General features: G+C 42.3%; 1 protein-coding gene across 1 annotated transcript in view; it reads left to right on the plus strand.

Moving 5' to 3' along the window:
• The first annotated feature begins 4,795 nt into the window (after positions 1 to 4,795).
• The window catches only part of TTBK1 (tau tubulin kinase 1), a 95,571-nt gene continuing 74,396 nt past the window's right edge, over positions 4,796 to 25,970 (plus strand). The window contains exons 1-3 of the mRNA XM_010577805.1: positions 4,796 to 4,846; positions 4,980 to 5,138; positions 12,436 to 12,583. Coding sequence (XP_010576107.1) covers positions 4,796 to 4,846; positions 4,980 to 5,138; positions 12,436 to 12,583 — 358 coding nt within the window. The remainder of the gene's footprint in view (positions 4,847 to 4,979; positions 5,139 to 12,435; positions 12,584 to 25,970) is intronic.

The raw sequence follows: 25,970 nt of genomic DNA on the forward strand, positions 1-25,970 counted from the left end.
AACATTTTTTGTTTGTTCCTCCCATGCAAGTATTGGAGGGGGAGATTGATCTGATTTCTAGACTGCAGGTTACTGGGGTTACTGATTTTGTTTTTGCAGATATCCAGCTTTGTCTCGCCTAAAAAGCTGTGATTTGCATCAGCTTTCTAAAACAACCACTGGGATCTGCTCTTAAGGTGGATCTTGTGTTTGTGGTGGGGAATTTGATCAAGAGGGTCATGGGCTACAGCAGTCTAAATAAACTTCACTTGTTCTAATTGTTCTAATTTGTAGGCTTCCAGAGGTGAGGATGTATCCTGAAATAAAGTGGGATATTGCAATTCCTCCACAGTGAGATTAAGGCACTTAAGATTATCCAAGACCTTTAGTAAGATGGTGAGAGACAGACCTCCATAGCTTTGTTCTGCTGTTTAATAACCACCTTGCGTCTGATGAGTTTCCAACTTGATGTTTGTTTGAGTTTGGCTGTATTTTGAGCACTGCTACCATGGTATATTGAGACTGAAGTAAGCTAACATAGGAGAGATCTCGTATATACATTAGGAATTTCCACAGGGAATGCTCCGTATTTATGAGTTTAATTTTAAGAGTGCTATGATCCTCTAAAATTAGGAAATAATTTTTCCAGTAAAGCTATTTAAAATGTTGCTTGCATGAACAGGAATGTTGTAAGATAGGTAATTGGGTTGTTTATATGAGACTTTTTGTTTGATTCTTTATTTTTTTGGTCTCTGACCTCCTTGAAGGGATAAAGGAGACATATATATTATTTATGCACTACTTCCTCTGCAAGTAACTTGTAAAAACCCAAGTCTGGCCATGCTGAGTCATATCACAGGTCCATCTAGGCCAGTATCCCATCCTAAGTTGGCCAAGAGTGGATATCTAGGGTAGAGAATAAGAGCAGGGAAAGCATATAAAATGACTCTGCAGAATGCTCTTGCCACCTTCAGCGATTTGTGAATTGAAGGCTTCCTAAGCTAGAGATGGAATATTTGTATGTAACTGTTTAATGGATTTTTTTAATTATTATTTTTAGTGAATTTGTCAAGTCACTTTTTGAATCTATGTAAGCTTTTAGCATCTGCAGCGAAGATTTCTTCAGCTTAACAACTTGTATGAAGTTACTTTTGCTTGGTCTAGTTTGTCTCCTGATGAACACGCGTGTGAACAAGGCAAATGCATTTGATGTAAGACTCTGCCACACTAATTGCAACATCAGGCCTTGCACTGAAATTCTTGCAGACTTTACTCCTAAGTTTGTTACTGTTGCCTATCCCAGTCATGCTTCTCTGCCGGGTCTTGATTTTCATGTCGGCTAAAGAATTGCTGCTATAGTGCATCAGAGTTTTGTAAGCTGCCTTAAAAATGAAACCATTTACCTGTGAGTGCTGTTGAATTGAAAACTGTCTTGATGCCAAATAGAAGGAACAGCTAGCAGAGCAGTAGGCCGGAATATATAGTGGGGCCTATTAGCCTGTTTAAGCATGGTTTTTTGAATTTCTTTTTTTTAAAGTCCAAGACTAAATTTATAAAACTATAAAGATTCTCCAGTATGGGCTGGAAGAGATAGCAGTATGCAAGAGCTGATTTCACACTTCTTCATGCTGAGGTTGGCCAAGAGACAGGATTTGGTCCTCTTGTTGTCACTGTTTCTTTCTCACAGCTGCTTTCATTTCTGCTTCACTTGCTATTTCTAGGAAGCCAGTTTTACAGTATCTTAGGATTGCTCAGCCCTCTTGCCTGTCTTCATGGGAGAGGGCTACAATATTCTTGACATCCTGTACGTTTCCTACAGGAAAAGACAATCTGAAAGTTCTTGTCTTCTCAGTCACTATCTTCAATATTGTGTATCTTTACATTCTACGGTCTCTTATGTTTTAAAGTCTTGGTCACCCTTTGAATCAGGAACAGCTTTACTGGAGTTCAAGAGCAATGTAATCCTTCAATCTCTCCTCCAGTTCCCCTTAACACCGCTTAACATTTAACATGCAGAAATGATGCTCTCTGCTGTGTGTTGGGGAAGAGGCGGTAGTGCCTTACCTCTCTCCCACTGACCATCCTTCGCCACCTCCCTTCTGTAGCTACATCAGCGAATTCGGCTCTAGCAGGGGGCTGGCTGCAGGCTTTGATCATAGTCAAACAATATTTACACTATATTTTATTGATTTAAAAGGAGTTACAATAATGCAGAAGTTAAAAGCATCATTTAAATGTGCTTATGTTTTCTGCACAAAGGTAACTTTATCCCTTCTTTTGCCCTTTCTTTGTGACACTTCTGGAGATCTGGGTTAACATGTGTTACATCTTGCCATGGGTATAGGCAATGCTTCAGCATTACTCTGGTAAACCCTTGGTGCATAGGCCTGAACATGTTTCTGCAGTATTAGTACTGCCTCAGGAACAAATTTTTGATATGCTAACACTGCTTTGTGCTGCTACTATGATCTAAAACAGCTTGAAATTTGCCTCAGGCTGTAATACAATTGGCTTTTGATTTGGCTGCATCGCTCTGGCTGTACCAGAGCATATCCGTAAACTTAGTTCTGTAATTCCATATTGCCAAATGGCTGCTATGCATGGTAGTGCTCAGGAGGATTTTGTTCTGTTTCAAAGCCAGTGAAGATTTATGTGACTCCTTTAAATAACAAACATGTTATCTTTGTACACATGTATTATAAGGTTGATAAAGGACAGTGGAATAGTGCACCAGGGAAAGCAGGTCTGCCTTGTCTAGTTTTGAGTGCTCATAGACTTTCACGCTCTGTCTCTCCTCTAAAATTATTCCTTGGGATTACTTTCCGCCACTAGTCACTAGACTGAAATTGTCACGCACATGCATGCACGCACTAATGCGTACATCACGTACCATACTTTTTAGGTGTTTTGCTTCAAAGCACATGGCTGACCTTCTCTGGAAAACTCCTAAACTCCATCCTATCTGTCTTTGTTGCTACTACTATGCCATGTCCTGGATCTGCAGCTGTCTTTGTATCCCCTGCAATCCAGAGCCTGCATTGTGCTGTACTTGTCTTCATGAAGTCATGCCAAGAGACCTTCAACACTAGGGAGGGAATACCTGCCTCTGTACCTGTATGTTAACATTGGGGTTTTTTGTCTTTTTGTGATGTTGAGGGTTTGGGACAGTCTATAATTACATGACTTTTCTTTAAATAACAGAAGAAAAGCCAGCCTTAGAAGAGATTTTTGTGGGGATTCTGTCTCCTGTGCAGTCTGCAGTGGTGTGCAGGGAGGCTGGGTGCACAGCATATGCAGAGCTCACTGGTAGCTTAGGGATATTCTAGTGAGCATAAAGGAGCCTGCGGATGGCATTAGACTTGCTTGTTAGGAAGAAGCAGCACAAATGTTGTGCTGTGAAACACAGCGTGTACTTTCTCATTGGAGAGCTTTCCAGTTTCTTATTTCAGTACCTGGCGACTGAAAGGGCTGCTACCCATACAGATGCAGGACTCTTTCAATGAGAATTCGGAGCGTTTTGCAGCACCTTTCTTCTGAATTTCTTTACTATTCAGTTTCTTCTTGTTTCTCTTCTATCATTTTGATTGTCTTTAGCAGATGTTGGATCGTATGAACACTTCTCAGCAGCCCTCTTACTGCATTAGTCTGCTGCTCCTTTTTTCCCTGTAGTTATCCTCTATATGTAGAATGAAATCTTTTGTGAAGATCTTTTGAGAAGATGTCTTTTGAGATCTTTTGTTCATGTTTTGTTTGATCATCTTCTATGTCTTGCACTTTTGACATACTTCTGTCTGCGGCTTCCGTGTGCACGCTACATGCTGGTCACTTCCTAGCCTTCCTTCTCAGTCCTTTTATTGCTGAGGAATGAGCTCTTTTCTCTACTTGAGCTTGTAATTCACTGGTGACTTTTTTCCTTTTTTGGGGCCTGAAGAAGTGTGATGGTTGAATGACCAGCTCTAGTCTTTTTTTCTAATTTGGTATTTATGTTGTTAATCCTACTTAAGTCTGCAGTCAGAGCGGTACAGTAACGCTCATTTTTAGGAAGGAAAATATTTCATATTTTGGGGGAGGAACGATAGAACTGCCAAAAGCTTAATAAAAGATCCATGCTTAATAAAAGATCTGGCCTGCTTCTAAAGCCAGAAAAATATCTTACAGGAAGAGACAAAATGCATTAGGAAGATCTTTTATTAGTCCTGTTTCAATTCATTTTCTTCCAGGAAAGTGGAGTTAACGTGTATCTGGAAGTCATTTTTGTAGAAGAATTATAACCAAAAAACCTCAAAACAAAATTAATTTCAGCATAGGCTATCTGGAGCTCCCTATAAAAGTAGGAGAAAGGGGCATGAGATAGAATGCAAACACTGTAGGAACAAGGTATCTCTCTGTACTTTAATTTGATTAGTTTTAGCACTGCGTGTATGCTATGAGGACGACTAATTTATACATGGCTGAAGCCCTTTCTAACCATCCCCATCTTCTTTGCTTGGCTGTTCATCACAATGATAGTGTCTGTAATCCTGGCTCTGTAAAGGCCCTTCTACCCTATTCAGATGCTTTTAGGCTTATTGGATGCAATACCTGGCAAACCTTTCTGATTTGTGTTGGATGTCGTCCAATGAAAACCATAAAAACTGCCTATGTAGCAGCTGCTCTGTTAAAGCAAGACCTTTTCGCCTGGTAACAATAACAGCTCTTGCAGCATTTGGCATTAGGTTCTCTTTGACTTGTTGGCTGTCAGGCTCAAGAGCACTGGACTCCTGCATGGTATAGCCAGTAATTGTCACCCTTTTAGTTTGTGCTGCTGACTTGAAGCATGGTTGCGTCTGCCAAGTTTATGCATGGAGTGAGCTCAGGTGTTTGCAAGGTGAGTTTGCCTTCTTCCCTAAGAGACGGGTTCTGATTTAGTCATAAGCAAAACCTGTGGAAATGTAGCATGTACTTCTGCCGTGACCTGTACTAATTTTGTCATTCCTTCCCCCCGCCCCTTTTTTCCCCAGATAAATGGCTCATTTAAATTGGGAGCTACTAAAATATTCTCTGGCTGGCAAATGCAGTGCCTAGCAGCAGTCATCAAGGACGAACCAAACATGAGCGGAGGAGGGGAACAGGTCGACATTCTTCCGGCCAATTATGTGGTCAAAGATCGCTGGAAAGTGGTGAGTAGCTCCAGCTTGTGCTTCCTTTGGTGGCCCAAACAGTTCTCCTCCTCCTGTAGTAGTACAGAAACTTGTCTAGTTAATCCTGGGCTCTAGCAAGCAACAGTGGTGTGGTATGGTTTGACATGTTAGTAAGATACTGCAAGAAGATGTTTAATATTGCTCTAGTGCTTTTTAGACTGTCTGGTATTTTTAGAAGACTAAACCTGCCAAGGATTTTTAGGTAGGATTGAACTGTTGCAGCAGGCTGAGTCATCTTTTGGTAAGAAACTTAGATTTCGAGTCACTGTGGCAAAGAATACTAACAGGCATGCTGATAAATAAATTACAATAAAATAAAATAGTTTAAAAGCAAATGTTTAAGGCTGAAAGGTCAGCTACTTCAGAAGTCAGAAATTCCATAATTAGCTTGTTGGTACAACTTCTGTGTAAATTTATTAGGATACTTTTTAAAGTCTTATCATCACATCTTAAGAGTTTTAGTTCTTCATGGGACAACTGTCTCATCTGTTGTGCAAGCTGTATGGGGTACACTAAATTAGTAGCCATTTAATGTTTTATGAATTCATTGTATGGCTGCAGATCTCACTATCCATTTAAATTCATGGCATGAGTTGGCCATTTAAACTCAGATCTTTGTTTTTTACTGTTTTATCTGTGCCAGATATATATATATATTTTATTTTTTTTATTCATGCTTTTACCAGGTGATACAAGAGCAAACTATTTGCTTGCTTTTACAGATAGGGGTTCAAGGTTAGTTAGATCTTGATTTTTATTATTTTTTTACAGACTGGTTAACATTTATGACCAAAGCACATCTCCGCTAGACATCATGGGCATCTAGGCATGCTCACCACTTCTTCTATAGGTTGGACCTGGCTGTCTTGCCTTAGGCACTCAGCAGATGAGCATGTGATTAGTGATGGCTTGTGATTAGAGACTTCAGCATCTTGACCAGAATCATGCAAGAATGCTGTGGTAGAGACATGGGGAGAATCTTGTCCTCTAGACATGTGTTTTATGGCCACCAGATTTGTTCAGAGAGTGCAGTTCCTCTTACGTATAAGGCTTTCTCTTTAGTCGTAAAATGAGGTCTCTGGGATGGTGGGGGAAGTAGCATTATATTATCACCTCAGTTAAAGAAACTAGAATATAACACGTGAAAGGATCATGTACCTTTATACTTTTTGAAATTCTGTATGTGTTTTCTGAGAGTTTTTGTTTTCTGGCTTTAAAAGCTTTGCTTTTAAAGAGCTGAAGAAAAATTTAAATCCTATGTATGCCATTGTGTCCGTTTTATAACTTGGATTACCAGCAGTGTCTGAATCATTAAACTCGCAGCAGAAGCCTTACTCGTTTGAACTACAAGTGATTTGTAGTAGTAGCACCAAGTCATTTCTCTGTGCTAACTAGCTACGGTACAGCTGCCTTGTGAGTTTTGCAGTGGGCTCTGAAGAGCAGAGGACTAAAGACACTCAGGACTCTGAACTTGCTTCAGTTCCAGGCTGTGGATAGGTTATTTTCAACAGCCTGCTTCTGACAACATACTATCCTTTCGTTAGACTTGCCTGGTGCCTGTATCTCTTTGCTGCCCTGGACAGTTCCACCTTGCTGTGTTCTTGTTACTCCCCCATTGCCTGCCTCTCTTCATCCAAGCACTTTGCTCCTGCTTTGTCCACAGCCTTAACTTTTCTGTCGGGCCTACCCCTGAACAACCTGTTTATATTTAAGCAATGCAAACTGCTCTTCATTCTCCATGCTTCCTGAGAGCAGATGGAGAATCTCAATTTTCTCTGTGATTAGATACCAAAATGGAGACAACCCCTAACCCCTTCCCAAAGCTTTCTGGCACAGCTGAAGGAAAGTCTTGCTGTGCTCTTGCAGCTCTGGGCTGGAGCACATACACTTGTTTTGGCAGGATGATACATGTGCAGGTTAACTGACGTATAGGGCTTGAAACATGCTCTGTGCTTATGGCCTTCTCAAAAAATACCGCTTGCAGCTTTCATCTGACCCTTCCTGCACAAACAGAAATTTCCCCAGAGCCTACAATTTGGTCAGATTGGTGCATGTTCTTTGCAAAGCTGAATTTAGACACTGTCCTGATGCTAAGCCATTTCTTCAGGTGCATGGCTGCAAATAATCATTCTTCTCCATTCTCCTTTACCCTAGCTAGCTTCAGCTTGTACCATTCCTACTGTTCATCAAACTTTGAGTTTCTCCTTCATATATAGGAGTGCTGAAACTTCTGTAAATGGTGGGAGTATGTTTTTTAACACAGTCTAAACAAAGTAACTTTGTTCTTGGAAACAGCAGAACTCTTAAAAGCACCAAAAACTCCAAATAAAGCCTAAAATATGCTCAGTTATGCTCACAGGGGAACATTTCAAACTAATTTTAAATTTGGTAGAGGCACTAAATGTGGGATTCAGTGACTTCGTTGTTGCATGAGTCTGTGACTGGGGACTGCTACAAGCTCTACCCACTAACTCTGCCTTAGAAAATATAGAAATGTGCAGCTATGTTGTTAACAACAACTGCCTCTAACTAGAGAAATAGCTTTTTATGTTTTATAATGTTGGCTCACAGTAGTCTTCAGTACTGCAGTGAGGTCATTACCTCACTTGAAGGCCCTGGGAAGTTACATGACTGCTAAAGGGTGTAAATAGCAACGAGAAATTCTAATTCTCAGCTCTGAGTATAGCTGGGAATTTGGCCTTGTGCTAGCTCAGTCGTGTGGTGTGAGCTTTCATTGAACAGTCATTTCTGCCCCCCTAAAAGTGCACACCCTTTAGGCAGGCCTTCTGTGCTGTTCCCTTACTGTGCTTGATGTTGGTGTGGGACCAGTCAGAACTGCAAGCTGTATGGGGCTCAAAGTAGTCTGGAAAAAAATATAAAAATACCTCTGTTGGCTCAAGGAAATGCATAGTATAGGACCAAGTGGCAGATGAAAAAGGGAGCGTACCTTAAAGTGAGCATACAGTTGTAACATCAGTAGTAGCATTTTTTATTTTATCTTAGACCTTTCAGAATCTAACCCATAGCACGCAAGCCAGACAGTCCAAGCTTTGCCGTGAGTGATGGATCCTGCTCAAGCAGGTGTGTGGCATATTTATGTGATGCTGGGGTTTAGCTGCCAGAAGGTTTTTTGTGTAATTTGTCCTCCCATTGTGACTGTCTTTGGCTGGGCATCTGCTTGAACCTTGTAGTTCTTAGTGCTGGCATACTTCCAGTATTGAACCAATTTCTAATTTTAGATCAGTGTAATGTATTCCTTGAATTCCTTTCCTCCTCTCCTCCTATATGCTGGCTGACAAAGATTTGACAAATGAAGATGTTAGTTCTCTGCAGTTAGCCTGTTGGTAGTTCATCTTCCTGCCGCTCCAAGTCAGTAAAGTTTGGCTGTCTGACAGCAATGCTGTTTTCGTTCTTATTTTTGGAGAAAGGCATGGATGGGGAGTGCTTATACTTTTTATCAAAACTTTTGGACTTGAAGAAGCATTCTTTTGAGTCATCATTCTTTACTTGCAGATGTTTTTGATGATTTAACTGGATGAAATTTGGACAGTACTGGAACCATGTGACTTTTGCTGAGACACCAGAGGGTGACTTGATCCACACGTGGACTGAATTATGGGGTTTTTTTCATAGGCTCTGAAGGATTGTGCTGCAAGAGTCTTTTCAGGATAAATCCAAAATATTTCAGGAAGTCTCCTTTAAATAGACTTCAAAGGGAGCCATCTGTGTCCTGTGTAACTACTGATACATCCAGGGGGTCTTTGGGGAGTGGCTTCCCCCATCAGGACATGGGGTTTTTATGTCTGTAGTGCTGGGGGACAGTCCAGTTTGGGGAATTCCTGGAATGCCCTAGTTGGAGACTGCCACACTGAGGGGTCAAGTAGAGTGGCTTTTCGTTAACAGTTTGCTCCAAGGACCTAACGTGGCATGAAACCTCTTAGAATATGGAAGAAGCTCTGCAATGAGCTGTATGGTCATTTGGCTGTGTGATGCTGAAAGGACTGAAATCATGTCTGAGATGCAGCTTACTTAATTTTAGTTGTCTGTGTGCGAGTTCAAATAGATACCTGTGTTTCATCAGATGAATTGTTCACTTGACTGCACAGGTTGTAATGGAAATCTGGACAACCAGCTCACATATAGGCTCATGCATTTAGGTAGAATGAATCCTGCTGGTGTTGTCAGCCTGTATCCTAGTCTTAACAGTAAAGAGACTGGTGGAAGGTAGGAAATAGGATGAGAAGAGAGTATTCCCAGAACAGTGAAGCTTAGCATGGGCTGGTGACTCATGATTACCACTTAGGTGATCCTTGTTAGATGTTACCTTCTCTTCTTTGACTTTGTTTAATGGTTTCATTATTTGTTTATTTTCTTGAGTGGTATATGCCCATCTCTCCTTTGTGTCCAGCAGAAGGCTGTGCTGAGTTCACCTTAGACAGTGAATTCCCACAGAGTACCCAAGCAATGAAGAAAGGCCCATGTGGTGAGCTGCTGACCTCAGACAAAGCCTTGAGTTGCAGGATAACAACTTGCTGTGCAACAAAGAAAAGTAAATGGGTGCCAGTGGCCACTGGATGTTGCTGAAAAGTCAAGGAGGATGGCAGTGCTGGTAATGATAAATGGGACCATCTGGTCCCAGCTGGGAAAAGTATGCCAGAGAATAATTTCCATAAGAGGGTGAGAAAGGATGTGGGGAAGCAGAGGCAGCTTGAGGGCTCTTGGACAGTGAGGTGCATCCATTGGGTGGAATGTGTGTATAAAATTAGTTTTCTGATACAGTAGAAGCTCTGATCTTAATCTCATGTCATCTCACATTTGTTGCTCTGTAGACTTATATGGGTCCTCTGATTTGGCTGTTTTCCCAGGTGAGCAGTCTCAATACCTGTACCTTCCCAAACCTGCTTCTCTGATGAACTTGTTCCTTTTTGCTTTCTGAGGTAGCAGTCCTAGTCTGTCCTTAGTTTTTCCAGGCTCCTGATCATTCTCTTCACCCTGAAACGAACCACTCCTAACGCGGTGAAAGCCTCTAGCAGCAAGGTGATCCATATTGTGCATTGTACATGACTAACCTTCCTACAGATCCTTATAGTGCCACTATCCCAATTATATTACTGTGTTGTTCCATTTATATTGTAGTAGCTTTGCATTTTGACAACTGTGTTGGATGTGGGAGCTGTCCCTGTTAAGGCCAGTGAATGGAAAAGGATCAATGTGTGCTTTGGTGCTGGCTCAGCAATATTTCTCCCCAGATCCATTTCTTGAATTTGCAACCCAGCAAGATGTTTGGGTAGCCTGTGTTTCTTCTCCATCCCAGCTATGTTGTGTTATATTTATTACTGTTGACTTTTGCTTGTTATGTTACCCACTTTCTCACTGAGACTTTTTTAATCTTCCTCAAAGTCCTTCCAGATCCTGACTAAACTTCTTGCCTTCTGCAGCTTTTACTGTCCCTTTCCCTTCTGTGTCATTAATACATCAGGCAACAGAAAATCTTGTGTACTGAATCCTGAGGTATTAGCTGGCATGTTGTTGCTATGCTGAAGGGAGCATTGTTTTGATAGAAAGATTTTTTAGTAGCCAGCTCATTTAGTGTGAATTTCTAAGTAGAAGTAGGGCTGCACTGTAATAATTTATGAATAATATGTGGTGACCTACTTATTGGGCTGTTTACTGTACGAATATGCCTGTTTAGCCCAGTGGAAGGTTGTGAGTAAAAACAACAAGTAAAAGGAGAAGAATGGCTCCAGACAGCAACTCTCAAAGGGTTCAGAGACAATAGTCAGGCTGTTAATATGGAAAATAGTACCTTCTTCATGCAGAGCTGTTTTTCTTGACCTGGGAGCCAGAAAAGCAAATGGTTTGGGTCACCTTAAGAAGGAGAAAAACCCCTGCCCTTGAGAGGCAGGGCCCTTTGTTCGGCAAACTGGACAGATGCACAGGATAGGCCTTCTGTGGTGCAGGAGACACTAAAATATCATCTAAACCTCATTAAACGTTGTGTAAGATACATGTTTGACTATCTGCCTGATTTAAACTTCTTTTTCCCTTCAAGCGTTATTGCTGCTGTTGGAAAGAAGCAGCGCTTGGGGCTTCCTGAGCACTTGTGAACAGAGGGAACACAAAATGCTGAAGGAAAGGGCTGCAGCAAGGTTCAATGAACAAATGCTAAGCAGATCAAAGGAGCCCTGATCTAGCTCTGCTGTAAACCTGAACTTGTTCCTGGGCAGCATAGTATGCTTTAGATATATCTAAGAGAAACAAATATAAAATAATTTTCCTGGCATAGACATTGACACTTAGAACACATTAGGAGTCTGTCTTATACATGCATATGTATAACTATACGTGCATATGCTGTCAAGTCTCAGCAGAAGGAGAATCAAGGAATCACCTTCCAGGAAAGGCAGAGGATTCCAGCTTGCTCTCTGAGTGGGTGGCTACTCTAGAACAGGCAGAGGATCTATCTCTAGTAGGTGCATATCAAATATGCTGAAACTTAGACATCGTTAGCTTTGAGTTTATGTCAATTGAAATTGTTTTGATTTCCACGTAGTGATATCCTTCTATTGTGAAACAGTCTTTAATTTTGCTCAGAGACACAAAAAGCATCATTTGGTGTGTTTTAAAATTAAAAAGAAAAAAAAAAGAGAAAATGAGAAACAATGGAGTTGTACTTGCAGCTTGTATGTAACTATTTTGGGGTAATGCAGTTGGCAGTTCTCTGAAATGTGATACTGAAATAACCTCACTAGCAGAGCAGGTCAAGCATCTTGTACAATATTACCGTGGATGTTTTGTCCTATATTTAAAATCCTGTGAATGAGATGTAAACTTCATTTAACTTATTTCTTGAAAGCATTAGTCCCAGCTACCATGGTTGTGTTTTACTGCAGAGATGTTTGTTGAAAGGGATTCACAGTTTTTATCTACTGTGGTCTGGATAGTGGTTCTACTATCTCCTTGAAGGGTCTTTCCTTGAATTTTGGCAAGAACATTATTGAGCTAATAGGCGTTATCATTTGCTTTTAAATGTATCACGTGTCATCACTTGCTAGGCTTGTTCTTTGTTGTTACAGCAAAGAATTTATACATAGCACAGTCAAGTGGGTAGCTGGGCTTTTGCCTAGCTGTGCAGTGAAGGTATTCAGGCACAGCACAGATTGGGAGCTGAGTTTGTTCTCCCTCTGCAGTAAAGAAGCTAGTGCCTGGCTCTGGGAGAGCCAATTTGATGTTGTCTCTCTTATACATTGTACCAAACCTCTTTGTACTTTTCTAGTTGAAGAAGATTGGTGGCGGTGGCTTTGGGGAGATCTATGAGGCAATGGATCTGCTGACCCGTGAGAATGTGGCCTTGAAGGTGGAATCAGCCCAGCAGCCCAAACAAGTTCTCAAGATGGAAGTGGCTGTCCTGAAAAAGCTGCAAGGTAAGGCAGAAAGCTCTTTGGAACTGCTAAAGGTCACCATGCATGTTAACAATTAGAATCTGAAGTTGCATATGTTTTTTATAATTTTCTCTTCAGCTTCCATCTATATGTGATGTTACATTAAGTCATTCGGCTCAGAAAGTTATTGCATTCTGCAAAGCGTCCTACTCACTTGAGTTCCAACTACAGGGACTATTTCTGTCAGCCAGGCTATAAGAACAATGGGGAGACTCAAACTGAACTATTGGTACACTGGTCTGTGCAGTCTAGTGATGCTGATCAGATAATAAGGAACAGAGCAAGCGATGTCTGACTAAGAAATGAGGGTAGCTGATTGCCTCCCAGAAGATTGGGGCAACGTTTGTGACTATAGCACTGTGAGCATGATGGAGTCTCCAAGTAAAATGGTTGACTAGTAGATGAGTTCAAAAAGTGGATAACATGAAGTATAAGGAAACTGGCAACTGGTTAATTTGTCATGTACGTGACTGTCCTGAAAGCAAAATGTGAAGTGATTTTAGGTCTTCTAGTTTTGGGAGTGGTGGTTTTGAATTATGTTAATTGGAATGATATGCCTATTCTTAATTTTCCCTAATGCAGTTTTATATTGGTTTGGATGTGGAAGTCAGCCCTGGGACCATCGATTTCTATAGTTGAACCTAAGCAAAGCTTAAAAGCAGGTTTCAAACTGACTGGGAAGCAGCAAAATGGGAGCCTTCCTTGACTCATGTCCAACCCTGCTTCCACTTAAGAAATTACACTGAAGGGGCACTTGCCTTATGCCAGAATGCTGTTTTCTGTGTGCTCAGGTGAAACTATAAATAAGGCTGAAAGTTAAAACTTCCTCTGCTGATCTTTAAAGTCGCAGTCATTCTCAGGAGTGAACTAGTAGAATAGGGTGAAAGAAGCCAATCAGTATCCCAAAGGCTTTTGCGATGCTGATGAGATACAGTTTAACACCAAAGGGTGCAAGGGAGCAGTCTCGCTGCAGTTGTTCCTGGCTGAAGGAACAGTGAGGGGGCTTCTACTAAAAACTGATTGCTAGGGGAGGACGTAAATAAGGAATTTCCAAATCTGCATTTGAGGAACTGAGAACTGCTGTTTGCTGAAGTGCATTGTGCATGGATTTCCTTGTGAAGGCAAGGCCAGCTATTGACAGGTACAGTTTACATGTTCTATATAATACGCCTTTAAGGGGATGTTCCTTTTTGCAGGATTCCCACGTGGGCTGAGGAAATGCCTTCCCATGAAGCAGTGAGCCCTTATCACCAGGGTGCATGTTTCAGAGATAGCGTTATGGCCCTATGTCAGTGTCTATACCTCTGCCCTTGCACAAAATCTCCAGAGATATGATTGAATTAGAGGGTAAGACTGTTGTAGGTCTTGTGGAACTGGTGTTACTCAATGTTTGTGACAGCCTCTAGGTAAAAGTCAGTCGATTATTTTTGAAGGTCAAATAGTTTTCCACAGTTCAGCACTTCTAAAAGGAGGACTGATAAGGCCTTTTTTGAATACACTGTATTGTAATAGGTGCAGCTGGTCTGTGTAAAGAGAATTGAAACAAAGGAGAAATCAACCCAGGCTGTTAGGAGGAAGCTTGCTGTTGATCCGTGAAAGGCCTGGATACATAGAGCTCCCAGAGAACAGCAGAGCAGCTGGCTGAGGTCTGAAAGCAATGTAGTGAGGGCAAGCAAGGCAGAGATTTAGTTTTTTTCATTTGATTGTATACTTGGAACTGCTCTGAATTAAGAGAAGGTGTGACTGTGTAGAACAGCTGATTACCAAGAGGCAATGCTATCATGCTGGCTAGTGTCAATATGTGTTACTTCCAGGGCAGGGAATGCTTGAAAGGAATGACCTCAAGTCACCAAATCAGAACTAGCATCAGAAAATGTGCAAGGACTTGACTAATACTCGTGCTTTGCCGTCAGTGTTTATTTCTGGAAAATAGTTGAGAATACCAAATGCTTGAAAAAACACCCGCAGTAGTCCACAGCATGATCCAAGTAACTGGGGAGAGGGAGTGGTGGCATGTGGAATTAGGAAAGTCCCTTGGCAAAGCAGTTAGCAAATATTAAGGGACAGAAAAGACAGAAGAAGCAGAATTGGCTATGCATCAGCTATCCTGCATTTAAGAATGACAAATTGCTTCAGCCATATTTTTACAAATCAAGCTGTTCTGTGAAGAATTTAGCTTTTTTGGTTCAAGGTTAATCCCCAAATGCCTTACTGAAATAAATGATAAAGTTAAAATAAGAAATAAGGTTGAGACAGTGGGGACTCATGTATTGTGTATGTTTTCTTTGTGAGCTGTTGCGAAGAGGGGAGAAACATTTCACAAGGGGAGATGCTGATTTTATCCAACCAGCTGGTGGATGGAGGAAGTTGGTATTGCCATAGGTGATACAGTCAGTTCATGGTTTTCCAGGTGAAAAGTGAGGGAACAGTGTTGTCTAAAATTCTTCTGTACTTTTCTGGTAGAATTGAGCATTGCAGTTCTTCTTAAATAGTGCGGCTTTACTGTTTTCTATTTAGGTATCACACCAACATTAAAGGACTAATGAGCTGCTGCTCTTTTCAGAGCTTGTGATCAGGGTCTTGCAAGTAGCTAGAGCTTGACAGAGTTTGGGATAGAAGAGGCTGGCCATTAGCCCATACTGCAGACCTATTTCAGGACCTGATTTGGGTGCAGCCTGACCTCTCAGTGCAGTAGCTCCTGATCGGTTTGGACTGCAGGCTGTTGCCAACAGTCAGACTTTCTGGGACACTTTCTGGAATAGCCACATAAGGAACACAGCTGCAGGTCCCTCACAATGTCCCTTCTGCACTGGCAGTCCACACAGAACAACTAGGGAACGAATCAGTTAATGACTCTTCTAAGAGAGTCTCTATACCTTCTAATAAACACTGTGTGTGGTTTTCTACTGGGAGGGTGGTCACTTTTTTTTACTGAGAGGGTGGTCAAACACTGGCACAGGTTGCGCAGAGATGTTATGGAGTCTCTGTCCTTGGAGATATTAAAAACCCAGCTGGATGTGGCCCTGGACAACCTGCCCTAGCTGTCTCTGCTTGAACAGGGGTAGTGGACTAGATGATCTCAAGAGGTCCCTTCCAACATAAATGGTTCCGTGATACTTGTGCTTGGCTATGTGAGATCACTGCCACTTCAGTATCTCTCAACTGCCCTGTAGCGTCATTTTGTTCTGCTCTTGATTTGATTTTTCTAGCCGTATGGTGCTTTTTCTTTATCTGTTTAGATATTAATGTCTTTGCCAAAGGCAAAGTTCTTCCTGAGTTGTATTGTTACTTGCAAGGATCATAGATTATCTTCTGACCAACCTTCCAAATCTTCATACTGTCTTGGGGCTGGGAAGCACCAGCAATGGTACCCTTGTAGGCTTTGGGTGAAACATGATTGAGAAGTCAGCTTACAGAGTTTCTTGCTCAAGCAGGTGATGAGCTGAAACTCTCAGTTGTCCTGTTGTTGCACATTTACCCAAAAAGTTTCCAGCAAAATTTCTGTCTTTTTCTTGCCTTCCATGGTCTATTTTAGTGAAAATCAGAACCTCTTGGTCCCACAGTTGCTGTAGAGTATTTCCTTGTTCAGGCTGGGCTTGAAGGGCTCAGGACATTCTGTCTGGTGCTACTCTATCTGGCCAATTCTAATCGGAGCACCACAAGATAACATTATTTTTTTTCACCTTTGTCAAGCACTCTTTGGCTTACATTGTCCTGTTGCTCCCCTCTTCTGACAGGACCTTGGCACTGTTGAACCAAAGCTATTTTCTCAGTGTGTGTTGGTAAGCTTGCTTGGGGAACAGGGAAATTGCATTCTCTTTTTGGTACCATTAGGAAGGTTGACCTCAGTATCACAATGCGTGTTACAGTCCTTGCTGCTCAAGGAGGCCTGCATCCTCCACAGTGCCTGATTTTACCCGTATCATCATTGCAGCACGAGCAGATGGGATCCTTCATGATGCCAGGCCTCTTCCATGAGGAGTCACCATTTGAAAACAAGTCTTTCTTTCTAGATCCTCACCACATGGTGGCATTCAGGCAACCATACCTTGTTGTAGAACCAGTGGCCGCTACAGATTACAACCTAGGACCTCTCTTTTTATTGAGATCACACCATGTGTTTACCCACTGTCTGCTGTAGGTAAAGTCCTCTGCTCTTTATCAACACCAGCCTGAGCAACCCTTTTGGCCTGACTACAGGACTTGCTCACCACTTCTGTTGGGCTTGATTATCTCTGGTTTATCTGTCCCTTCCATGGATGAAGGAGTAAGCAGGACTAAGTTTACCTGGAGGATCAGAAAATTTGCCTTCCTTGAAGAAGGCTGCTGTACAGTTCCCATATACCGGGTGTCATGGAGAGTCCAAGGAACTGCATCACAGACTAGACTTTTGCAGTAATAGATTCCAATATACACATTTATCTCTAAAATGTGCAATAAGTAACAAGCAATATGGAAATGATATGAAAAATTCATAGTGTACAGCAATAAGAAATGTGTGTATGTAGTTGGTAAGTATAGGGATAATAAAGTAATAGTATGAAAAAAGATAATAAAAATTATTTTATAGACAGCTAATAGAGAATTACCCTACTAGGGATGAAAATCTTACCTATAACAAATTCAGAAACTGTTTCAGGGGTAGCTTGGCACATCTGCACAGGGAACTTCTGCATGAATACAGCTTCTCTGTCAGAAGAATACTATTTTAGTGCCAAGTTCTCATTTTATTACCTTAATCACTACTGTAAAATTATCTTTAAGTGAGATAATTGTGTATGATTGTACCATTTGCACATAATTTTAATTTATTGGGCTTTTCTACTTTGCAGTCAAGCATTTTGAAACCAAGCCTAAGCTGCATTGGCAAAATACTACTTCTTGCAGATACAACTTGTCTCCAGCATAGAAGTTTGCTGGTTCAGTTGTGTCTGCAAGTGTTTTGCTGTGCAGACGAGCCTTTTGATCACATATGTTAAAAAGCAGATGGAAATAAGATGTATATGACTAAGGGAATTAGCAACTTGCTTATCCAGAGAGCAAGAAGGGTCTTGGCTGGGTTTTCTGTGTTTCACCCTCTTAAGTTATGTCTACATTAGTGAGCAGTATAGTACCAGCAGATCAGTGGATAGAAGCAGTTGCTCAGGCCTATACATCTCTAACATATATGGCTTGGGGATTGTACACTATAAACAGCATGTGTTTGGGGGATTTGCTTTGGGTTAGTTTTAATCTGGTTCCCCTGTCTGAGGGACCAGTTGTTGGTTTGGACTGTCTCCATTAGGATTTGGGGACTGTTTGGTGTGCACCTGGAATGGAGCTTCTGGGTCTGTTTGCTCAGAAAAGTTTACGTGACCCAAAGCCACTCTGTGAACAACGCTGACACATGGTAATTGCGATGATTTAAGGCAGTATGGGGGCTTGCTTTAAAACCTCATTGCTATTATAAATCAGGACTCTGAGACTCCTGTTCTTTGGAATCATGGGGAGAAAAAATGGGATGGTTTCCTGTCATTGAACATGTGGAAGGAAGAGTCCTGTCACTTCTAGAAGAACAGATATTTTTCCACATCTTCAATGCTTTTCTAACCCTTTAGAATACAAACAGACAGAAACCTGCCTGTTCTCTCTGTGACTTTTTTTTCCCCACCCTGGATTTGCTGTGGAGCAATGTTCAGATGGCAAAGGAGCATCTGTGAAATACTATCTGGACTCTGTTTCCCATCTCTGGGGTCTTTGAGGTTAATCAAAATGCAACAGCTCTGTTAGAACAGCTCTTGCACAGATTTTGAGGTGCTTGGCTTGGGCTATCTCAGTGTCAGTCTGCCTTTCCAACAGCAGCCTTAGTTGCAGAAATAGTAAACCAGTATCCCTGATTAAATCCAGTGGATTATTTTCTCTAGCTTTTGGGCTGCTGCAGGGAGGGGTGTGGAAACCATCTTTACATGGCAAACCAGGCACTGTGTCTGCTCTAGATGCTCAGCTGGGGCTGTGTGAGGCCCAGCAGCAGACGCTTTGAATTCAGTATTCTTCCTGTCCTTACCCACTTCTTGATAGGTCTCTCTGGGAGCACTCTGAGGGCTTGTGAGACTAGGGTGGTGCAAAAAGATCGCTTGCAAGGCGTGCACTTCAGATGCCTTCTGGTCCGCAGGCTCCCCAAAATCTGGATGTGGCCACGGCATTCAGTTTCTTTTGCTAGGATTCTCCTTGGAGCAGCCTAACAGTCAGATTGTCAGTTAAAATGGCCAGATTTTTCTGGTGCTGAGCACTGTTTTCTGTTCATCTGCAGTGGCAATTTTGCCCTGGCATGAGGCTACGAGGCCCCATGTACTTGCCTTTGACCTCACTCGGCAGCCAGATATTCCTAAGCGCTCTTCAGTGTGTCATTTTCTTTGTAAATGCCTTCTTTTCAGTGTAACCAATCTCATTGCGTAGGACTCTGATTAATTTTATTCTGCAGTGCAGAGATCTTCTGCATATTGAGTAGTTGTGCAAGATGCAGCCTGGACACAGGCATTGTAGTTTTTGAGTACCTGATTTTATTACAGCAGATAGTGAAGCAGGTCTGTGTTGCTTGTTTCCCGTTTACTGCCAGGGGTTGGACAGGTAAGGGTTTCCTAACAAAATAAGGGAAGAAAAGGGATCTTGCTTGTTTTTTCTCGTTTACTAGTCCTAGTCTTTTCTTTTTGCATATGTGAATTTTTCATGTTAAAGTGGTGCCTTAACAATCTGTGATTCAGTTTCTGTTACTTTTGTAGACACGTTTTGTATGTTTCTACAGTATTTTGCTAGGTTGATGTAAGCAAGCTATCTGTAAAGGCTGGAAAGGAGGGTAAATTACCTTTGGCAGGTTTTTAGGCTATCACAGGGTGGCAGATTCAGACACCTAATGTAGCTCTGGCCTCTCTGCCCAGCACTGCATTTTTCCATGTAGAAGAGTCATATGGATGTTTGCATGAACTGGCATTTGGGCCACATGTTTTCTTTGTCAACCGTGGTGTCATGGGATGCGGGAACAACATGGGATGGTTTAAAACACACTTTTTTTGAGGCTCTGTTGAATTCTTACTCCTTCACTATTCTGCCTTTCCCTGTGTGGGATCTATTATCAGTTGCTCATCTTAGTTTTTAGTGGTCTTGGGAAACAAGTGGAGGAAATTATGCCATGCAAGGTCAGGCAGTTTTACCTTTTACGGTTCGATTAGAAGCCTTTTGTTTTTATGTCCATTAGCTCATTCATTTATTACAGAAGCACTGGCAAGGCTAACCCAGTTGATTAAATCCTAGTAGATTACTATTGTATCATGTGGTTATTTAAGCCTTACTTCCAGCATAGAATTTGTTTTCTTTCATATTCAAAAATCCTTGTCTCCAGCTGAGTTGACAAGTCCCTGAAGTCAGCTAGTTTGTCTGGCCAGATAAAACTTGCTAACTGCAAAGGAAAGAAAACTGTATGCTAGTCAGCTTTGCCAAGCTACAAGACACCATTTCCAAGTAAAGTTAGAAGATAGTAAAAATAACTCTGATTTCATTTTCTAGTCCTGATGGATCCTCCATTTCTTTAGAATATTTGTACAGAAGTGAATTCAATATCCCCACAATACAAAATCTGCGGTAAGCTGATAAACCTGATACTGGTGTTGACAGGTGAATAAAAAAGAGGATAGCTGTAAAATGTATATTATATCTATAACATAGAGCATGAGATATAGTTGCAGCTTTCCAAATGCCAGTGAGAGCAATTGTATAGCTAGATGTCCACATCTGTGCATATAATAGATACCGTGGCAGTGCCAAGTGCTCAAGTGGGTTATGTCATTAAGCACTTGGGCTTTTTCCTACGCAGTTGCCTTCAGGGTTGAGCTGCTGGATGGCTGTGCCATGGCAGGTTATTTTTGGCCAGCAGTATACCGTTGGTTTTGATACTTCGTGTATTACCTGAATAAAAAGAAACTTGACTGATGATTCTGGACTTAAGCTGAGCTTGTGATTAGAGAGATCAGAGGTTGCTGCTGATGCAAGAGGCAGACCTTAAAGAAAAATGGGTGTTTGACATGGACAGATCCAGAGCGTAATTTAGGCTGGTGGGGGCACCTCTGGAGGTCTCCAGTACAACCTCCTGCTCCAAACAGAAAGAAATAGATCAGGTTGCTCTGGGCCTTTTCCAGGGAAGTTTTGAATGATCTCCAAAGATGGAGATCCCGCAGCCTCTCTGGCCAGGTTTGACCACCCTCGTGGTGAAAAAGAAGTGACACCTAATGGGAATTTCCCACATTGCAGCTCGTGTCCAATGCCTCTGTGCACCTCTGAGAAAAGTCTGGCTCCATCTTCTCGGCACTATTCTGTTAGGTGGCTCCGACCAGCAGTTAGACCCCGCTCTGCTGCCTTCCTAAGGCTGAACAAACCCAGTTCTCTAACACTTTCTTTGAATGTCACATTCTCCTTTTCCCGCAACCGTCCTGGTGTGCACTGCTGGACTCGCGCTGTTATGTCAGGGTTGGTCTACTGTAGAGGAAATGCAAGAATTGGTAAGGTAACAGTTATAAAAGTAACAATAATTGCCATGAGATTTATGATAATCTATGCAGTAGAAGTTTCTTCAGTGTTTTGGGTGGACTATTAGCAATGAGACAGCTCATCTACAGAGATGAATCACAAAATAATTTTAGCATAAATTTAAAAGATTAAATTCTTGAACTCCTTTGGGGAGAATAGTGGTTATTTGTTTTCTGCAAGTGAAAATGCAGGGAATATGGAGTCTGGTACCAAAAATAGATACTTTAAATTGCAACAACATCACATATTTCTTTCTTAGTATTCATTTGATTAGTTTCATTGCTGTATTGAAAGTACATTAGGAATATTTAAGAACTTAAATGAGTAGAAGATTGGAATGAATGTTCGATTCCAGCAGTTTGAAATTGATCCATGTGGAAAAATACATTCAAAAAAAAATCATCATTTAATTTTTTAAGTGCTGTGTAATGAAAGTTTTTCATGTAATGAAAGTTTTTAAGTATTAACATGGGGTTTTTAATCGTATGTCTACAAGGTGATGAATATCTATCCTAAGGTGGAAGGGTTTCCCAGACATTTGAAGTTATTTCTATACATGAGGACATGGTTATTGACTGTAATTTTTAAGTTCCTTCACCAAGGATGGTGAAGACCATTTTAGTAACTGAAGTATTTGTATTTCTTACCCAGTATTATATGGGAGATTGTTATGTTCATTTTCGTTTAAAGGCAGCAGTAGAAAGAATATTTTTCGATGGGTGAACATTGAAACATTGCTTTAACTAAATGCTTGGAAAAATTAATGCATACGAAACAAAATAAAACACATATTCTCCAAAACTTTTCTCAGGTCAGTGTTTATGAGCATCAGGCTGACTTATTCCTCCAACTGTTTGGGGTTTGTGTGGCGGGGTTTTGGTAGCGGCAGAGGCGTTGCAGGGGTGGTGTCTGTGAGAAGGTGCTAGAAGCTTCCCCAGCTCCAAGTCGGACCCACCGCTGGCCAAGGCCAAGCTCATCAGCGATGACGGTGGTAGCGCCTCTGGGATAACGTATTTAAGAAGGGGAACCTGCAGCAGGGGAGGAGATTGGAAGGTGAGAGAAACCCCGGTGCAGATACCGAGATCAGTGAAGAAGGAGGGGGAGGAGGTGCGCCGGAGGAGGTTGATGCCCCCACAGCGAGATGGCAGGCTGTCCCCTCCCAGCCCATGGAGGGGAGTGGGGGAGCAGATGCCCACCTGCAGCCTGGGGAGAGAGGAGCCCATGCCGGAGCAGGTGGATGCCCCCAAAAATGGCCGGGACTCCATGGGAAAGCCCACACTGGAGCAGGCTGTGCCTGAAGGACTGCAGCCCACGGGAAGGACCCACACTGGAGCAGTTCGTGAAGAACTGCAGCCCGTGGGAAGGACTCACGTTGGAGAAGTTCGTGAAGGACTGTCTCCCGTGGGAGGGAGCCCACGCTGGAGCAGGGGAAGAGTGAGGAGGCCTCCCCCTGAGGAGGAAGGAGCAGCAGAAACACCTTGTGAGGAACCGACCCCAACCGCCATTCCCATCCCCCTGTGCTGCTGGGTGGGAGGAGGTGGAGAGAACCGGGAGTGGAGTTGAGCCTGGGAAGGAGGGAGGGGTGGGGGGAAGTTGTTCTAAGGTTTGGTTTTACTTCCCGTTATCCTGTTTTGATTTGATTGGTAACAAATTAAATTGATTTTGGTTTTTTTCCCCAAGTCAAGTCTGTCTTTTGCCCATCACTGTAATTGGTGAGTGATCCCTCCCTGTCCTTGTCTCGACCCACAAGCTTTTCATTCTATTTTCTCCTCCTCATCCCACCAGGGCAGCCACATGGTTCTTTGTTGGCTGCTGGGCTGAAACCATGACACCAACCTATGTTAGTTAGTTAACAGGCCAAAACTCTTTGCAATCTCTTGCTCCGTTCCTTACTTTGTTGAAAGATAGCTGCTTTGTTTTAGTAATAAAAACAGATATAGGACTTACTTCCTAAAGCGATCTTTTGTAATATCAGCGTGGTTGTTCAGTGAAACAGTCTAGCAAAGGAGCAAGTGTGATCTGGCAGTTAGTGCAGTAAAATGGTTGCGAAGCTCCCCATACTAAGTATACCCTGAAAAATCTTCTTTTCCCTTTTTTTACTTTTCTGTGTTGAAACATGCTTTGCTGCTCTCTGTGCTATGATCCTCATGCTTAAGGAGGGCAGGTGTGAGGAAAGAGGACTATTTCCTGCTGCCTGAAAGGAAAGTATGACAGTCCCATCATCCTGGCTGCACAGGAGGTTATTAACAAGATTGTTCTTGTGGGCTTCATAATTCTGATCAGCCTCAGGACTGATCTGCAGGAATCCCAAAGTCACGCCTGACTGTCAGCCTCCATCTGCTACTTCAGCATGGCATGAACTCCTCTGAGAGAGCAAACAGTTGTAACCTGGTGCCTCCTTTAGTTGTAAAATGAGCAAAAGCTTCAGAAACCCAAAGGGGTTTGATGCTGCAAGCATTTATCCCATCTATATGACCAGCTGGCTGTACATACACCACTTCTAAATGTGGCCTGCTTTCTCTGCTCTGTTATATTCCTTTTGTTTCACGCAGGAATTGGCACAGTCTTCCCTCTCCCCTCTTCTTTTCCTGATGTTGCTTGTGTTGCACAGTAGCACATAGGAGAGCTGTTCTAGGAAGAGCCTAAATTCCCAAGACCAACAGGTCAGGTATGAGCCCACTTTAGGCTGGAAAGGAGGATTCAGTATAAAATCAAGTCAGTTTGGGGATGTGGGTCATCAAGAACTGTCAGTTCGTAATTTTAAAAAATTACAGTAAGCAGAAACATGTTGTCAGCCTAAATGTGCATGCAATTCTCAAAGATAATAAATAAAAAATTTAAATGCTTTTTCTTTCTGTAAAACTCTGTTATCCAGAAAACAATAATGTTATGTAGGAAACTGATTTAAAAAAAAAAAAGTCTCAGGAATATACTCAAAATCAGAAGAGGCAGTACTGAATTAGCAGGGATGTGCCTTAAGTCACAGTCAAGTCTGTTGGACACTACCACTCCTGTTTTGCTGAAATTAATTATTTAGGTGGCCAGGTTCTCCCTGTTAGAGGTTTGGTTTTTAATGTTCTTGCCTTTAGTTTTACAGCAATAAAAAGCACGTGGTGTCCTGCATATCAGTGCTTTGCAATGATTTAAAACAATAAAAACAAGTAAAAGTTGGAGTAATTTACCCTTTTTACTACACAGTAGCTCTCATTGCCAGTAGAAACAGTCATTGTTTTGGCTGTTGCCTCAATATCCATCTCCTGGTGCTCTGAAAGGCAAAACAAAGCAAAGCAGGACTCACAGTGCGTCTGTAAGTAAGCCAGGCTGGTCTGTGTGAATCTGTACGGACTTAAAGGAGTCCGGTCTGGGATGAGTGTGGACCTGCGCTGGCCCATCCATCCTGAGACCTGTGTAGATTGCTCGTTTGCTGAAGCACACAGGTGCCAAAAGCTCCTAAAGAAACGTAACTGGTTCCTTCTGAGGTTATCCAGATACGTTGACTTTGTAGCCACAAATCTGGCTTTGAGGCTGCCTTCACATCGGCAGGCAGCATAGCCGTCCGTTTTGGGACCCGTGGTTGGAAGACATGTAGGACAGTTTGAGGCTACCTGATGGTCCCTTCTTGGTAATGCCCAGGCCAGGATGTGTGCTACATCCAGACAGTGTCTCAACGAGTTCCCTCAGAAAACCAAAAACCTGTATGTCAAAATCAATACTGAATTTGCAATGAATTTGCAGAGAGTAGGAAACCAGTGGCACCCAGTACTCATGGGCACACGCAGGACTTGGGCTCTGGATCGAGGAAGAGCGTGCAAACTGCCCTGATGTATACTGAAGAACGTACTTTCCTGATCGTTGAGTATCTTTCCCTGAAATATGGTGGCTTGTGACGTTCCTTGATGGTTTCAGCATGGTCTCGCACACCCAGTTCTGAAACTGGACAAGGTCCTTAAGTCTGTGCCAGAGACACGAAGGCTCTGCAGCCACATAACCTTCCTGCTTACCTAACCAGATATAGGTGGATACTAGGATTTGTTGGTTGGTTTGTTTTAAGCCTGTTCTTCCAAAGGGAGTAAGGGGTAACCAAGGCCTCTGTCCCTCCAGTTCTGGTTGCCAGCACCTCTGTTATCTCCTTGTGGTAGGAGAGAGAGTGTAGGTGTTCTGCTGTGGGATGTCTCCTGCTGCCCTCCAGGTCACGTCTTGCTGTCCCCAAAAGTTTTTGATGCCCCAGGCCTATGGTGCACACAATGAGAGCAGTAGCAGGGTCCCGAGGGTGTTACAGGCAGTGCAGTTTCTGATTTCTGTCTATGTTCATGTTCTTCCTTTTTTATTTTAAAACTGGGAAGTATCAAACAATAAGCTTTGGTTTAAAAACTAATTAAGATCACCATTGCTCAAGTGCTGCAAAGAAATACAGGGTAAAGCGATGTAATGATACTCACCCTCTTCCCTGCTTAGAAACCCCACCAGGAACCAACTGTTCACCATTGTGGTGTGCATCAACCTTTACTCTGTTATCGGTAGCCTGCTACTGGAGAAACGCATGCAGCATACTTTCCCTTGTGCTAATACAGAGAGCACGCTCTCACAAATCCTTTACAGGTCAGGATCTGAAACCACAGCCTCTGCTCGTTCTGCGTGTTTTGTTTTTTTTTTTTTAGTTAGGTCCTGCCTGGTGCCGTGTGATGAAATGTAGACATTGCAACAGCAGCACTTTTGTACCACAGAGAATGAACCTAGAGGACTAGCTGAGTGTTGGGGGGGGGGGGGGGGGGGGGGGGTTTTTGTTTTGTCTGAAAAGGGGTGTGTTGTACTT

The sequence above is a fragment of the Haliaeetus leucocephalus genome, unplaced genomic scaffold (genome assembly GCF_000737465.1).
Source record: "Haliaeetus leucocephalus isolate CR32 unplaced genomic scaffold, Haliaeetus_leucocephalus-4.0 Scaffold577, whole genome shotgun sequence".
Lineage (NCBI taxonomy): Eukaryota > Metazoa > Chordata > Aves > Accipitriformes > Accipitridae > Haliaeetus > Haliaeetus leucocephalus.